Raw genomic sequence first — 15,215 nt, 5'->3', positions numbered from 1 at the left:
CTCAAACTTCTAACAACTTTTTTGGAGCTTTACATCCTAAACCTTGGATCTTTGTGCTCGCAGCACCCATGAATCCTTTCTGTTTACCTACGAAGACTTTAGTAAGAGGAATTAACTTGGGGTGTTTACCCTTTATGTTAGAGGAATCGTGGCCGAATAATAAAACTGTTCTCCCGACAAGCAAAGCTCGTGATCTTGACCGAAACCGGTGGCCTTTGGAGCGAGTGATTTCGACCGAGCCTTGGATAACATCACCGTCTTCAATCACTAGTGGAAAACCTATCGATCACAAAGAGAGAGAAAAGCTGTTGTCCCCACCTGGAGAGGTTGTCTTTGGCAAATCCAAAGAGTGAACGAGCATAGGACATGCTATCAAATAAGAAGTCCGGCTGCCTGCGATCAGCTTGAGTTTTCCTACAGGCACTTATATGTCGTGAGCAGAATCGTTCACGACTGCCTGGTGCATCTTTGGTTTCCAAAGATTCTATATTCTATGCATGGGCATATGCTCTAAGCATCTCAGGCATTGATACCAGCGAAGTCCACGGTGACTGCCACTGTGCCTTGGCACGTGTCTCAAGCACATTGAGCGTCTCCTAGCCCACGTTATTCACGCAAGGCCTGTCTAATAGCATAAATACATGTCTTCCTCCACACTATAATACATACCACTCTCCTGTTGTTGTTATCTTTGCAGTAGCACGGTTTAATCCTTGCGAAGCAAATCCCATGGACAAGGCAGCAAAGATCACTCTTGTTCTCACACTCACTGTTGCATTTGCATTTGCCTCACTCGAGTCCACCAATGCTGTTGAGATAGCTCCCAACACAAAGTTTGTGCCGGCTTCTTCTCTTCTCTCATACTTCAGGAGCCTGAAAGAGCTGGAGTGCATGCCGCACTCTCAATGCTGCCCCGACTCCAAGCCCTGCCCATCAGAGGACCAGGAGTGTAAGATCTGTGCCCACACTTATCCTGCACTGTGCTTCTGCACGGACAAACCTGAGCTTAACAAGCTGATGCTGTAATCTGGAGGTATGCATAACTTATCTCATGTTTCTTTATACTCTGTGCTAAGCATTTGTGTGTCCCAGAAGATGGTCTACCTTTGTACACCTTCTGATCTGAAGAGTAGAGTAATAATTTCTTTATGTGCCCATTAATGGCTGTGAAGTGCCTATCTCTTTGATAGCCATGAGGTGATCCAAGTCTGTTCAATTCACTAAGACACAAAATTTGTGAAATTGAAGATAATACATCAAGCATCAATCTTTGTTGTTTTTCTCTGTGTGACCATGGCAGCCAACATGACTGCTGGTCTACTGGTAGAATAGTACCCTGCCACGGTATAAACCCGTGTTCAATTCCCCGACACTTTGGGATGTTTCTCCTTTTTTTGAGTCTCAGAGAGTTCAACTGGGGATTTCTGCTTCAATACAGGCGTTTATATTTTAGATATCTACCAATGTAAAGATAAGGCATTTAATCGAGCTCGCTCGCTCTGTTTGGTTTTTGTTGCTACTTCCCTCTTGACAACAAGCTTTTCATCTGGCAGCATCCGCCCTGACTTGATTGTATTGTCATTAGCATCAATCAAACAAAAAGTACCAGTCTTCACCGATATGGAACGCAGTGCGAGCTGGCTGTGGCTCCAATCCAGATGCAAACCAGTGGGAATTTCATCATTTTCACGGGCCACCATGACAGCAACTCGAAAGTACGTTCGAGAGGGAAGCTTGATCCTCAAACTTAGCAACTTTTGGGGGCCATAGATCATCTATGGATCATTAAACCTTTCACGATTGTTTGTCTAAAAGTGCCACTTTTGGATAGCAGCATCCATCCTTTATTTTACCCGAAAACTTTAGTACCAGGATGAAAAACGAATTAGTTAATATTCACTTTTAAAAGTCATGTACCCTTTCGTGAGTGTCAATGTCTATAGTTTTGCTTGAAAGAATCAGGAAAATCTTAGTTTTCACTCGATAAAGAAGTTGCAAACCGTTGCCGGATAAAACTGTTCTCCCGACGAGCGAAGCTCGTGAGTGATCTTGACATCCATGAGCCGGTGATTGTCTTTGGAGCGTGTGATCTCGATCGAGCCTTGGACTACATCGCCGTCTTCGATCACCAGTGGAGGCTGGAGAAGGAAAACCTGTCGAGAGAAAAATAAGTCTCACTAGCAGTAGCAAAGAGAAACGCTTCAAAGCACCTGTTGGCCCCAGTGTGTTGTATCAGTGTCACTTGGAGAGGTTGTCAACTCGACTTCCTTGTCCGCTGGATTCGACGCATTCCCCTGGAAAGCCACACTAGTTAGAGAAAAGGAAAAGAGAGAGAGAGCGGGAGAGATTTCATCATCCGCAAAGAACGAAAGCGGACCCGAAAGTGAACGTCAAACCAGCCGGCAAATCCACAGAGCCTATCGCTTCCAGAAAGTGTAAACGAAAATCGCGACTTCACAGCAGCAATGTCCTGGAGCGTTGCATTGGAGCAATCGATCTCTTTAACAACAACCGGGTCGCCAATCACTTGACCCGGATATAAGTTCGACCATAAGGACGTCTGGAAGTGAAAAAAAAACATCGTTTTTAGCTAGGTAGTCTAGAGAAAAAGAGAGACATTTTACCTGTAAGTAGTATTTTTTTTGCTCCTCGTGATATGGCATTGTCAGGGTGCTCATATCAACACCATACGCCTCATTTAGCTCTTGAGCAAAGTAGCTCCAATCCGCCAGTGATTTCTGATACTCTTGATTCTTTTGCTCTACGAGTTTGGTCTTTATGGGAGCAAACCACATACGAGCATGGCTGGGATACCTGAGCAACAAAAAAAGATTGTGAGTGAGCCAGTGTACAAAAAGGAGACAAATCAAAAACTACATACATCAATCCAGATGGTTTGAGCCAACGATCACGCGCATAAATCACCGAATCAAACATAGATTCACGAACAAGGAAGTAGCCCATCCACTCGGAGATGATCACATCGACTGCTCAGCACGAAAGTCACAAAACAGCCCTGGTATATAGTCGCATCGCATAACACACACACACACACACACACACTGTCTCTTCAGCAAAGAGACGAAGAAACACAAACGAGAAGGAAAGAAAGACGCAAGGGAAAAGAAAACAACACTCACCTTTCTCGGGAATGGAAACATCCTCAATCGACCCCTCGATCACTTCCACAATGTGGCTCACTCCATTCGCGCTCGCCAAGCTCCGCGCGTGGCGAGCCATGTTTGTAGCTTCCACCGCGTACACCTTCTTAGCACCGGCTTGCGCCGACCAAATCGCCAAAATCCCACTCCCAGTCCCCACGTCCAAGACAGTCTGCTCGATCCAAAACCATCGATTGAAACAAGAAGAGTAAGAAGAGAGATCTCCTACCTTTCCCTGGAAATGGCGCTTGTTCTTAAACACGGCCGAGTGATAGGCATCCATTCTCACCCGATCCGACAGCATATCCTTTTGGTGATAGAGATACGAGTAGGTGCAGAAGTAATTCGCGAAATCCACCGCCTTGTCGACGGGCGCGCCGCCTCTCGCGCTCTCCATCCTCACCGCCACCGCTGCCTGTAAAACCCTAGACGACATAGATCCAAAACCCTAGACCCAGACCGTACAGACACGTCACCATACCGTACTAACACGTCACCATTAAGACATTATCGTTCAAACAGGTCAACTCTCAAACAAGCTTGAGAGTTTTATTATTATTATTATCAGTAGCGAAGTGCGTGGCTATCAAAGAAACAGCCACTAATGCACCAATTGCAAAGCGGAAAATACAGAAGACGGGCGACTTATGAAGAATGGAGGAACAAATGTCTTTATGTGTTAAAACTAAGTGGTTGTGGGACACATAAATGCTTAGCACTGAGTATAAAGAAACATGAGATAAGTTATGCATACCTCCAGATTACAGCATCAGCTTGTTAAGCCCAGATTTGTCCGTGCAGAAGCACAGTGCAGGATAAATTTTGGCACAGATCTTACACTCCTGGTCCTCTGATGGGCAGGGCTTGGAGTCGGGGCAGCATTGAGAGTGCGGCATGCACTCCAGCTCTTTCAGGCTCCTGAAGTATGAGAGAAGAGAAGAAGCCGGCACAAACTTTGTGTTGGGAGCTATCTCAACAGCATTGGTGGACTCGAGTGAGGCAAATGCAAATGCAACAGTGAGTGTGAGAACAAGGGTGATCTTTGCTGCCTTGTCCATGGGATTTACTTCGCAAGGATTAAACCGTGCTGCTGCAAGGATAACAACAACAGGAGAGTGGTATGTATATAGAGTGGAGGAAGACATGTATTTATACTATTAGACAGGCCTTGCATGAATAACGTGGGCTAGTTGACGTGCAACTTGAGACACGTGCCAAGGCACAGTGGCGGATAAGATACAGTCATATGCCCACGTGGACTTAGCTGCTTCAGGGGTATTCCCAGGATGGGCATCTGGCATCGGCAAAAGGGATCGTTGATGCAATGAATGAGGGGACATTGTCTCTTGGAATGAGATGCTTAGTGCATATTCCCATCCCCAGAATATAGAATTTTTTGACAGCACACTTAGAGAGATGCCACAGGTGGACTTGGTCTCGTACGTGGACGATTCTGCTCACAGCATATGCCCAGGCTGGGAATCTCCATGACCAGATGACCTGGTATCTTGTACCACGAGCAAGGCACTAACGTTCCACGTGGGGTATTGTGTCAAACATGACACACCCTCGCCTGGTTGACGACAAGGAAGCTGTTGGAATCGATGCCGTATCGCTACGGAGTGACGTGGAATGTCATGCTTGCCATCCTTAACTACAAATCATAATGAATTTGATGCCCACCAGAGACACAGCATATGCCCATTCGCGGCATCCAAGGCTCTCCTTTACATTCTCAATTTGGAGGGTGTTAGTCAGGACTAAGTAACATTTATGTGAGCATTCTTACAGCATTGAGCCACTCCGGCCTGGTTCAATGGAGTTTGATTATTTTGTGTTTTCAGACATGATTTACGTTCTTGGTAGACCTGGACTTGTGAATGAACCTTTTTATAGCATGCTAGGATCAGGGTAAGGTGGCGGTGGCGGCATTCCTGATATCCGAGTCAAGTGATTAGCGACCTGGTTGTAAGAGATCGATTGCCCAATGAAACGGTCCAGGACATTGCTGCTGTGAATTCGCGATTTTCGTTTACTCTTTTTGGAAGCGACAGGCTCTGCTGGCTGGTGTTCACGCTTTCATGATAAAATCCTGCTCTATCCCTCTCTCTTTCTTTTCGCTAACTCTACTAGTGTGGCTTTCCTCGAATCCAGCAGAGAAGGAAATCGAGTTGACACCAATTGTGGAGCACGCATATGCCCGAAATGGACATGAAGCGATGCTAAGAAGCTCCTTGACGCTGCGCCGGTCGAAAGCATTGTGTTGTGGACTTCGCTGCTTCAGGGATATTCCCAGGATGCACACAGAGCCCCAAGACTCTCCTTTACATTCTCAATTGGAGGGTGTTAGTCGAACATTTATGAGCATTCTTACAGAGCGTTGAGCCACTCAGGTCATTTGAAAGAGGCCTGTCAATACTTTGGATCGATGGAGTTGGTTTCCAAGGAAGATCACAGTGGTAAAGCTGGACTTGTGAACGAGGCCAAGGACCTGTTTGATAGCATCGCCGTACGATCCGGGTACGGCGGCATTCCTGATGGTCGAACTTATATCCGAGCCTGTTGTTGTGAAAGAGATCGATTGCTCCAATGCTGTTAAGTCGCGATTCTCGTTCACTCTTTAGGCTCTGTGGATTTGCCGGCTACTTTTGGTTCTTGCGGATCAGAAAATCTCTCCAGCTCTCTTTTCCTCTTCCCTAACTCTATTAGTGTGTCTTTCCAGGGAAACTCGTCGAATCCAGCAGACAAGGAAGTCGAGTTGACAACAACTGGACAAGTAAGATAGTGTTTGTACAGTCCAAGTGACACTGACACAACACACTGGAGAAAACAGATGCTTCAAAGCGTCTCTTTGATCTTCCTTCTCCAGCCTCCAGTGGTAATCGAAGACGGTGATGTTATGCAAGGCTCGATCGAAATCACTCGCTCCAAAGACAATCACCGGCTCATGGATGTCAAGATCACTCACGAGCTTCGCTCGTCGGGAAAACAGTTTTATCCGGCCATGGTTTGCAACTTCTTTATCGAGTGAAAACTAAGAGTTTTCTGATTCTTGCAAGCAAACTATAAACATTGACACTCACGAAAGGCTAGCAGCTCTTCATGGCTTTTAAAAGTGAATATTAACTATTTCTTTTTCATACTATTCCTCCTGAGTTCCAGGTACTAAAGTCTTCGTGGTAAACAGAAGGAAGAATAGAGGATACATGGGTGCTGCGAGCACAAAGGTCCAAATCACCAATGGCACTGACTATATTGTTGTTCTTCGTGACAGGTTCAGGATGATCTATGGTGTGAAGCTGGGAGTTGTCCCCCCAAAAGTTTCTAGAAGTTTGAGGATCAAGCTTCCCTCTCGAACTTACTTTCGAGTTGCTGTCATGGTGGCCCGTGAAAATCATGAAATTCCCACTGGTTTGCATCTGGATGTCAGGGACTTGGAGCCCCAGGCAGCGTTCTATATCAGTGAAGAAAATGGCACTTTCTATTTGACAGATGCCAACGACAATACATTCAAGTCAAGTCGGATGCTGCAAGATGAAAAGCTTGTTGTCAAGTGATACTTAGTCCAAAAAGGAAGTAGTAACAAAAACTAAACAGAGCGAGCGAACTTTCCAACGTCTCTCTACATAAGAGCTGCAAATCCCTGTATCTTTGCTTGATATGAGTTGAGTGGAAATCCATGTATCTTTGCTTGATTTGAGTGGAAGAACAATTGTATGAGGTAAAATCTTCTACTCATGAACGCCTATCATAGTTCAGCTGTTTCCAAATTCCAATCAAGTATACTTCAGCTATTTCCAAATTCCAATCAGGCATTAAATTGAAGCACTCAGACGCAGCTGAGCTGAACTCAGAAATTCTTGAGCTCAAAAATGTCAAAATAAAGAACCCAAACATTTGCACTGCCCGGGAATCGAACCCGGGTCTGTACCGTGGCAGGGTACTATTCTACCACTAGACCAGCAGTGCATTTCATACTTAAGACTATACACACTTGACCTAACACGTAATTACATTGGTGACTTGGATATCCACACGGGACAACGTGGCATGCCACGTGTCGCTCTAGGCGGTGCCCGAGACCCCGATATCGTCTTCCTTCTTGGCGTCCGGCTGGCCAAAGACGGGGCCTCCATGCCCGGCGGCCTCGTCCTTGTGCTGCTCGTCCGTGCCCATCTTCACGGGGATGCCATGGGCGTCTTCCTTGCTATCAACGCGCTCCTTGATCTTGGCGCCCTCCTGGCTCTCGTAGGTGGTGTCGGTGAATGATCCCGGGGGAAGAGCTCCCTGCGCTCCAGACATCGCTACAAATCCACAAAATCACACCGATCCACACTCCAAAATCCCCTCCGGAGTGATTCTTCTTCCTCCCCTGAATCGGAAAAACAAACCCAAAAGCGTCGAGAAGACGAAGAGCTTACTAATCGATCGATCGGATCCTAGACCTCTTCCACTCTGGAGTGACAGAGAGTTTATCCAGATTGGGGATTTATATGCGAGCTCGATGGTGTCTCGCGGTGTCTCGCGGTGACCAGTGTCCTCCCAGGTGTCGAGAAACCATCCACCGGCAAAGCTAAATGGAGAGACTAGAAAAAGAGGGAAAAAATTCCATGGTCAATTTCCTTGGAGAAACCTTACAAAAAACTCTCTCTAGCCCGATCCAACGATGATGTTGTTGATCGGGATGAAGATGAGCTTGACGAAGAATCCGATGAATCCCATCACTACGAATCCCGCCGCTGTCCTCAGCGCGACCTTGGTATACTCTGCAGGAGCCCACGAATCGATCAATCCAATCAGAGATCTAGATCTATAAACCCTAATTCTCGCGAGAGAGAGCGAGATCTCTCTTACCTTTGCGATCCGGCTTGTGGCAGCGCTTGACGAGCCGCAGGCTGTCCTTGGCGAATTCCTTCATCGGCCGCACGACCACATCCACAGCCTCCATGTCTTCCTTTTCTCTTAGAACCCTAATTCTCCCCCTGGGCCCTCAAATAGCGCCACAGTTAAGAGAACCCGTTTAAAAGGCAGATGTTGACCATTAGGGCTTTGTTGACCTTTTGGTTGATTTTGTTGACTTGACCAACGGTACCATTCTTCGTTGACTTTAGTTGGCTATGGATGCTAAGCTCGGCCTAGGGCGATAGCCAATCTAGCGCTTCTTTCGATCGAGAAGCTTGGGGAGAGGATCTAATTCCAATCGCGATTCCGTCTGGAAGAAAGGGCATGATCGCCACCAGTTCCTCCGCCTCGATCAATCGCCCCACCCGCCCCAGCAAATCCACGCTGTAGTGATGGAGCCCCGGAGAGTTCCGTGGTCGCGCTGGAACTCCATCCCGAGGCCGTGGCCGAGCCGCCCACTGTGGCTGCTGCCCGCGATCAAGCTGAGGAAGATCGATCCGTCCCAGCATCTCCCGGAAGAAGAGGATATCCTCGCCGGCATAGCGATCGCGAGGATCGCCGGAGGAGAGGACCGAGATCCACGCCACGAGATCGGCCTTTGCCGATCTTTCTCGCGCTGGCCGTGTCGCCCACCCATCACTGAGGTGAAAGCCGCGAGATCTTTCGTAGGAGATCGCACAAGAACTTCCCGCGATTGGTGGAGCTCGCCACACTGCGAGAGCCCCGCGACCATCACTGTCCACAACACTGGATTCCTCTCGCGCATCGATCACGCGGTGGCCACCTCGCCGGATCGAAGATCTTGCGCGACGCCTGGAAATCGCCGCGCCGGGCGTTGACGATCGTGCTGGCTATCATGTTTTGTTCCAGCGTCTTGGATCGCGAGTAGAGCTCGCAGTGATTCCTTATATCGGCCAGCATCATCGAGAGTGCACGCTAGGCTTTGTCGAGAGAATCCTCTTGCTGTTCTTGAGCTTAAGCTTGCGTGATCGCCGTCCACATCACGGATCTCGCTGGGGGGATCGATCAAACAGCTCTTTGGATCGCTCCACGAATCCATTCCCGCAGTAGGCCCCCAGGGGCAAGGCCGATCTCGTGGCATGGGTCTCGATCCTCTCCTCCGACGATCCTCGCGATCGAGATGAGGACGGCCTTTCAGAAAAGAGCGTCTTTGCATCGTCCAGGAACTCGTTCTCGTCGGTGGTAGTCGACTCTTCCTTGCGAATCTTCTCATCCAAATGTATGGAAAGTGTGGCTGCATAGACGGTGCTAACCCAATGTTTTCTCGTGGAACCTTTGTCACTGGACCTTGTGTTTCGGACTGCTACGGACTGAGACCAAACCAGACCTTGCATCTGATTAGCTTAATTGCCATGTCAACAAAGTTTATACTTTAATTTTGGCACTGCACAACTTAGATTTGACCACATTTTGGGCTGCGTTCACCATCATCAAGGGCGTGTTCGACACCTGCAAACAAAAAAGTCCAGAAATCTTGCTTGCATGGGCGTGTTTTGGAAGCTGGAGAGATGTTTTGGGATTCTCGAAAGAAGTTTAGTTCAACTTACGGAAGAATGGTGATACTGAGAAGTTTGTGATTGATCTCCTTCTTGGAGTGTAATTTCCTATATGACACTACTTAGAGTTATGCCCATAATGGGCATTTGGAAACTTGCAAGACTGATCTAATGCCAGAAAGCAATGATATTTCATGGAATTCACTCACCTCTGTGTTCGCTAGAAAGGATCAGGTCGAAAACGTTTTGAGATCTAGCACCTTCTATGGGAGGAGAACTAGATATGTTCTAGAACTTCTAGGAATAACTTGAAGGAAGATGCCACAGCGGTCTAAAGTTTCGTGGAGCAGCCTCCTCTCGTTCTAACCTTTGAGTCGATGCCCAAGCGCAATGTTTTCTCGTGGACTTCGTTCCTCTCGCCGCATTCCAGCGCCGAAGATCCCACACTTGCGCAGGAAATCTTCCCGGCGATCAACGAAGTTTCCGTGAATTCCATGATGAAAGCCTTCGCGATGGCGACCGATGAGTTCCAATGAAAATCTTGGACCGCAAATGCCCGCGCTACGTGTTTTTGAAAAGGAATAGAACCAAACCTTTCACCTATCTAAAGTTTGGTAAATGGGGGAAATTTTGAGTAGGAGTATCTCCTAGCCTATTCTTCTCAACTGAGCCATGGAATGGAGAATAAAGATTCGCAAAGCTCGCTCCAGGCTGCATTGGCTACTCTTGCTTGTTTTGATTGCTTACCTTTTTATTGGCCATAAACTAGAGAGAGGAATTGGCTCCAGGAAATGGTCACACACACAAAGAAGAGTCCCAAGAAAGATAAAGGCCCTGGTGGATCTATGGAGCAAGGTTTTGGAGCGAGGTCACAGCAGCACAAATCTTCCAAGAGCATTACTTCCACCTCACATTCAAGATTGCAAAAGATGTGAAGAGCTCCACACCAAGATGGACAATCGTGGAAAGAATGGTGAATTGCCTCCTTGGAACCTATGGAAAGATCTTGTGGATGACAATATTTCCTCAAATTCTTCTCTAGCCATACCATGGGCAAGTATATCCCTTTGGAAGTGTGAATTTGATTAACAAAGTATATGATCTAGCAGGTTCATGGCAGTGATGACGATAATCTCCCTCTAACAAGGCTTGTCCAGCAGGATTTGTGGCTGCATCAACACCCCAAAAACTGCAGCAATGCAAGATTCCTCTTGGCCCACTGGCACAGCCAGACCGCACCTATTGGTGTTGGATCTCAGATGGTTTTTCTTTCAGCAATTCTTTCCTCAGCTGTGAGTGAGGGGAGAGTTTTTATTACACTGCCCTTCCCTGGAGCAGATCATGAGGGATGCACTGGTTGGTTTTTTGAACTTAGAATTTCTCACTTTCAATAATATTTTTAAATCCATGTTGCAGGGTCAAATCACTTGAGGTGGTCTTGCTACTTTGCTCCAGAGGCCGCTAAGGAATGCATTCACAGAGCTTTGGAGCTTTATTCAGATGAGTCTGCTTGGAAATCAGGGATATTGAAACGCTCAGACAATGTTTTTGATCCATGGGCTGGTGTACCAAAGTTAAGTTCCATTTCTCTTTAATTCTATATACTAAATCATAGTCAGTAGACATTGGGGAGAGCCTTGGAAGAAAATGCAACCAACAGAAGAGCTTGATGGAAATCTCATTGCAAACACCAATGAGACCAATGAACGAGTATGGTGGAGAGCTCAGGTAATTAAACTATTGGATCTCGTTGATTATGCCAAAACACATTAATGATCAGGCATATCGCTATCTTCTGCGCTTTCCCAGTGAATACTTATGCAACTTACTTAACCAAGCCAGGCATCGAGCATTCGGAGTAAATGCCGCTGAAAAGGTCATGTTGTCGATTACAAAAGATTGGCAGCTCAATTCATCCCAGCCAGACGATGCAAAAGTGTGGATTCCACGACCCATCGTGAGCGTGCATGTAAGGCAAGGGGATAAAAGCTACGAGATGACCCTCCATCCTTTGAAGGATTACATGAACCTCGCCAACGCTTTGCGAAGAAAGTTTCCGGAATTGCACAGCGTGTGGCTCTCCACGGAAATGCAGGTAAGAACAATCTCACTTCAAGCATTGCAATAAATCTTGATGATCTTGCCTTGAACAAGACTGTGGTTGACGAATCCGACGAGTTCACAGACTGGGAGTTCTACTTCACGGAAGTGAGGAGGCAATATGGCACAATGCACATGACCGAATATATGGAATCTCTAGGTACCAAGACAGCATTTGACAACAGCTTTGTCAACTTGGTGATGGCTCTCGAGGCTGATTTCTTTGTGGGCGCTTTGGGATCAAGCTGGAGTTACGCCATCAATTGCTTGAGATTGACTGGTGGCAAACTCAAGGTTGGTTTTCTCACAGTCAATATTAATACAGTATTATAGGTTTAGGGTTTAAGGTTTGAATTGTAAACCTTAATATCCCAAAACAGAGAATATACCACATTTTTGAAAATGTTAAGGCAACCAACTTAGAACCTTCTCCTTGCCTAGGGAAGTTTCCTTTTAGTGTAAAAACAACACGCTGCCAATGCATCTTGGCCTTTAGTGCATCAGGAATTGAGAGGTGTGATAACATCTTTCCTTCCTCGAAACAACTTGAGCAGCAGAAGTTCAAAGCTCGTGAGAATCTCTGGCATTTTGTGCTTCGCTGAGTTGCAAAAGAAGCTTTTGGATGGAGATTCTCAGCCAAAAGAGAGAAGAAACAATCTAGAAAAATAGCTGTAATTGTACGAGAAGTCTATGATTTCAGGGTCTATAGACAATCTAAGTCTTGCATGGGTCTATTAGATCCATGTTTGCAATTGATGGGCGAATGGATTTGATTTTGGGAATTTGAGGAGCGTTACATCGGTGGCACTAAAGACAAGCAGCTCGTTTTTAATCGCGTTGCACCAAAATCAAGCACGGTGGCATCAATCGTTTGTCTAGCGAATAGACAATTGCTGGGGTTCGTAGCTACAAAGATGTAGTCAAACTTGTCATGTTTGTAGGCTCTCAAAGAAAAAAAACAAAAAAACAAAAAAAAACAGAATAGTCTTTTTTTTTTCTCCCTTTAAAGGACAAGAAAAACCAAGGTTATACGATACAGTCAATCATCGCGGCCGCCGCATTACCACATAACTTCGCTGTGAATTTACAAAACTTTGTAAATCGTTTTCTTTAAGTAGCAGCCGCGCAGGCTTTAAATATCACACACCATCGCGGGCGGCGTCTAGCATTTCTTTCTTCGCCTTCTTCTTCTCTTTCTTTTTTCTAGTACTTGTGGAAGCGAAGATTTTCTTGATCTTGAGAACTTCAATCTGTTCATGCAAAAAATTCAGTCGACTTTGCAAGTTCCAAGCCAAGATCACACTCTAGAACTTTAAATTTTTCTTTTTTCTTATCTGGTCAAGGCTGGAGCAATGCTCCCACTGCACGAATGCAAATGCCAAGCACATGGAAGAGCTTTAATGTGTAGATGTTGATCTTTGATGAGAGTTTCATCTCCAGATCTTATCAGTTCTTCTAATCGTCCTCGCTGCGAAAAAAAAGAAAGCATGCGAAGTCTCTCTCGTTTTTTCTTCCTTACTTTCTCACCGTTGCTGGTGTGTTGATTTCTCCCCTTTTTTTTCGGCTGACATGTGTTGTTCATTCTTCATAAAAGGCTGCTGTTGCTGCAAGCTGAACATCGCGGCTGTGCAAATGGTGCTCTGCCAAGGAAAAAGAAAAAATAAATATCAAAATAAAATAAAACAAAGACTCAGCCAGTGATTGATTTTCCATTTTTTCTTTTTCCTTCCCTTCTTTTTCCCAGGAAAAGACCAAACCTGTGAGACCGACTCTTCATCCATCCCTCTTTTTTACCCTGTCCCCTCTTCTCTTTCTCATCTTCTCTTTCGGCTAACTCAAATCTGTCATTGCGTAGAAGGAGATAACTTCGCTCAAGTTTATGATCTCCAGACTCATCGACCTCTTCGTCTCAAAAATCCGAGATTTTTGACCGAGAGTGATAACGAACAGCAGCACTCTCGACTCCCTCTCTCCAACTTGACAAACTCTCTATCGATTCAATGAAGAAATCCGGTTGAGAAGTTTTACTCACCTCGGTCGCAAGTTTCCAATATTTGCTTTTGCGTTCTCCTTCCTCGTATTTCTTCGCGGTTGAATCGCCAATGGAGGGAATCACCGACGAGCCACAGCGGCAGAGATTTGAGCAGGGCTACAGGCTCGTCGCTGGGTGAGTAGCATTGAATTTGAGCTCCTGGAAGCACAAAATTTCGAGTTTTAGTTCGTAAACGAAATCTCCTTTTCTTTTTTTCTGTCTAGCTGCATACCGTATCGGCTCAAGAAAGGAGGCTCCACTCCCCACGCTGTTGTTGACAATGTCCGAATTCTCATGATCAGTTCGCTCAATGGCCATGGCCTCGTCTTTCCAAAGGTACGCGACTGTTTCTTTCTCGTCTGGTTTCTCACCGCGTTTCATTGTCTCTCGTTCGTCTCTCTTTCGTCTCTCTTTCGCGTCTTCTTCCAGGGAGGCTGGGAGTTTGATGAGACTGTCGAGGACGCAGCTTGCCGAGAGGCTGCCGAAGAAGCCGGCGTTCGAGGCCAGATCAAGGTTCTCATAGTAGTACGATGTTCTTTAAGTTTCTCACTCGATTCTTGTCTAAAATCTCCCAGGAAGAGCTCGGTCACTGGATCTTTGCGAGCAAACGCCACGACATGGTGTGCACCAAAGGCAACTGCAAGGCATACATGTTTGCATTAGAAGTGACTCAAGAGCTCGAGACCTGGCCCGAGCAGGAGGCTCGACGTCGTCAATGGGTAAATGCCTGGAGAGAAGAGGAAGAATTTAGAATGAACTCAAACTTAGCTCTCTCTCGTTCTCTTTCAGTTCACAATTGCCACCGCCATTGAGAAAGTTCGTCACGCCTGGATGCGCGAAGCTCTGGAGAAGTGCCGGGAGTATTTGCAACAGCAAATCCGCGATCAACTGCAACCGACCCCGTGCGTGAGAGCGATAAATCCTTTCCAGAAAAACATAGCTCGCACTTACCGGTCGGATGCTAACAGTGGTTTTTACTTCCAGGACAGAACGGGACGCCTCTAACAAGTGTAACATAATGGAGCGTCTCAAGCAGGCAGGACACCCAGATCCTATGCTGGATCTTGTGGAAGTTGTAGCATGCATTGTCAACTAACGAACGTTTGAGAAGAAGAAGGTCACCCCCTTTCCCCCTTTTTTTTCTCCAAGATGGATCGATAACTCAAGACAATAAGATGGATCACAGGCATGCAAGAAATGGAAGTCGTCCTGAGTCAAACGAGAAAAAAACAAAGAGTCATCAAAAGTCTGGTCTGAAAAGCTGTGAATCTGTGTACTTACTTGTCGCGGAAGTTGCAAAAGGGTGCTGACAGCTACCTTAGGCTCTGAGCGGCGCCTTGAAGCAATCCGACAAGAACCCCTTCTCCTTCATGGCCTGTGTGAGCCTGTCCGCCTGGATGTGCCTCCCTTGCTTCCTCAGCCCATTCATGAGCGTGTTGTAGGCAACGTAGTCTGGAGCACAGCCCGAGCATGTCATCTGCTGGAAGTAATCCACCGCTTGGT

At 46.4% G+C, this 15,215-nt stretch overlaps 5 protein-coding genes, 2 long non-coding RNA genes and 1 other non-coding gene across 8 annotated transcripts; 3 read left to right on the top strand and 5 right to left on the bottom strand.

Annotated features, from left to right (window-relative positions):
• Positions 1-651: 651 nt before the first annotated feature.
• On the top strand, positions 652-1,279 carry LOC112348299. Its single transcript, XR_002992999.1, has 2 exons — positions 652-1,033; positions 1,096-1,279. It is a non-coding gene; the product is annotated as an uncharacterized LOC112348299 (long non-coding RNA).
• A 595-nt stretch (positions 1,280-1,874) lies between these two features.
• Positions 1,875-3,591, bottom strand: LOC9645449 (protein arginine N-methyltransferase PRMT10). Its single transcript, XM_002975550.2, has 7 exons — positions 3,391-3,591; positions 3,141-3,333; positions 2,882-2,987; positions 2,625-2,814; positions 2,378-2,560; positions 2,211-2,294; positions 1,875-2,153 (listed from the first exon to the last, which is right to left on the bottom strand). Exons 1-7 carry the CDS (start codon positions 3,556-3,558, stop codon positions 1,977-1,979), a joined length of 1,101 nt encoding a protein of 366 aa, XP_002975596.1. The 5' UTR covers positions 3,559-3,591; the 3' UTR covers positions 1,875-1,976.
• A 3,364-nt stretch (positions 3,592-6,955) lies between these two features.
• LOC9630419 lies at positions 6,956-7,647 on the bottom strand. Its single transcript, XM_002975549.2, has one exon. The coding sequence runs from the start codon at positions 7,461-7,463 to the stop codon at positions 7,227-7,229; it is 237 nt and encodes a 78-aa protein (XP_002975595.1). The 5' UTR covers positions 7,464-7,647; the 3' UTR covers positions 6,956-7,226.
• Positions 7,060-7,130, bottom strand: TRNAG-GCC. Its single transcript has one exon. It is a non-coding gene; the product is annotated as a tRNA-Gly (tRNA).
• A 105-nt stretch (positions 7,648-7,752) lies between the features above and the next one.
• On the bottom strand, positions 7,753-8,166 carry LOC9645448 (protein transport protein Sec61 subunit gamma). Its single transcript, XM_002975548.2, has 2 exons — positions 8,016-8,166; positions 7,753-7,927 (listed from the first exon to the last, which is right to left on the bottom strand). Exons 1-2 carry the CDS (start codon positions 8,107-8,109, stop codon positions 7,812-7,814), a joined length of 210 nt encoding a protein of 69 aa, XP_002975594.1. The 5' UTR covers positions 8,110-8,166; the 3' UTR covers positions 7,753-7,811.
• A 3,170-nt stretch (positions 8,167-11,336) lies between these two features.
• Positions 11,337-12,013, top strand: LOC9645447. The gene is made up of 2 exons (XM_024680453.1): positions 11,337-11,675; positions 11,735-12,013. The coding sequence occupies exons 1-2, from the start codon at positions 11,337-11,339 to the stop codon at positions 12,011-12,013; spliced, it is 618 nt and encodes a 205-aa protein (XP_024536221.1).
• Positions 12,014-13,380: 1,367 nt separating this feature from the next.
• LOC9630418 (nudix hydrolase 16, mitochondrial) lies at positions 13,381-14,906 on the top strand. Its single transcript, XM_002975726.2, has 6 exons — positions 13,381-13,847; positions 13,937-14,048; positions 14,142-14,225; positions 14,288-14,431; positions 14,502-14,614; positions 14,697-14,906. The coding sequence occupies exons 1-6, from the start codon at positions 13,783-13,785 to the stop codon at positions 14,806-14,808; spliced, it is 630 nt and encodes a 209-aa protein (XP_002975772.2). The 5' UTR covers positions 13,381-13,782; the 3' UTR covers positions 14,809-14,906.
• Positions 14,496-15,215, bottom strand: LOC112348295. The gene is made up of 3 exons (XR_002992996.1): positions 14,994-15,215; positions 14,664-14,921; positions 14,496-14,600 (listed from the first exon to the last, which is right to left on the bottom strand). It is a non-coding gene; the product is annotated as an uncharacterized LOC112348295 (long non-coding RNA).

This window comes from Selaginella moellendorffii, unplaced genomic scaffold, assembly GCF_000143415.4.
Source record: "Selaginella moellendorffii unplaced genomic scaffold, v1.0 SELMOscaffold_28, whole genome shotgun sequence".
Classification (NCBI taxonomy): Eukaryota; Viridiplantae; Streptophyta; class Lycopodiopsida; order Selaginellales; family Selaginellaceae; genus Selaginella; species Selaginella moellendorffii.
This window is presented reverse-complemented; position numbering and strand designations above follow the sequence as displayed.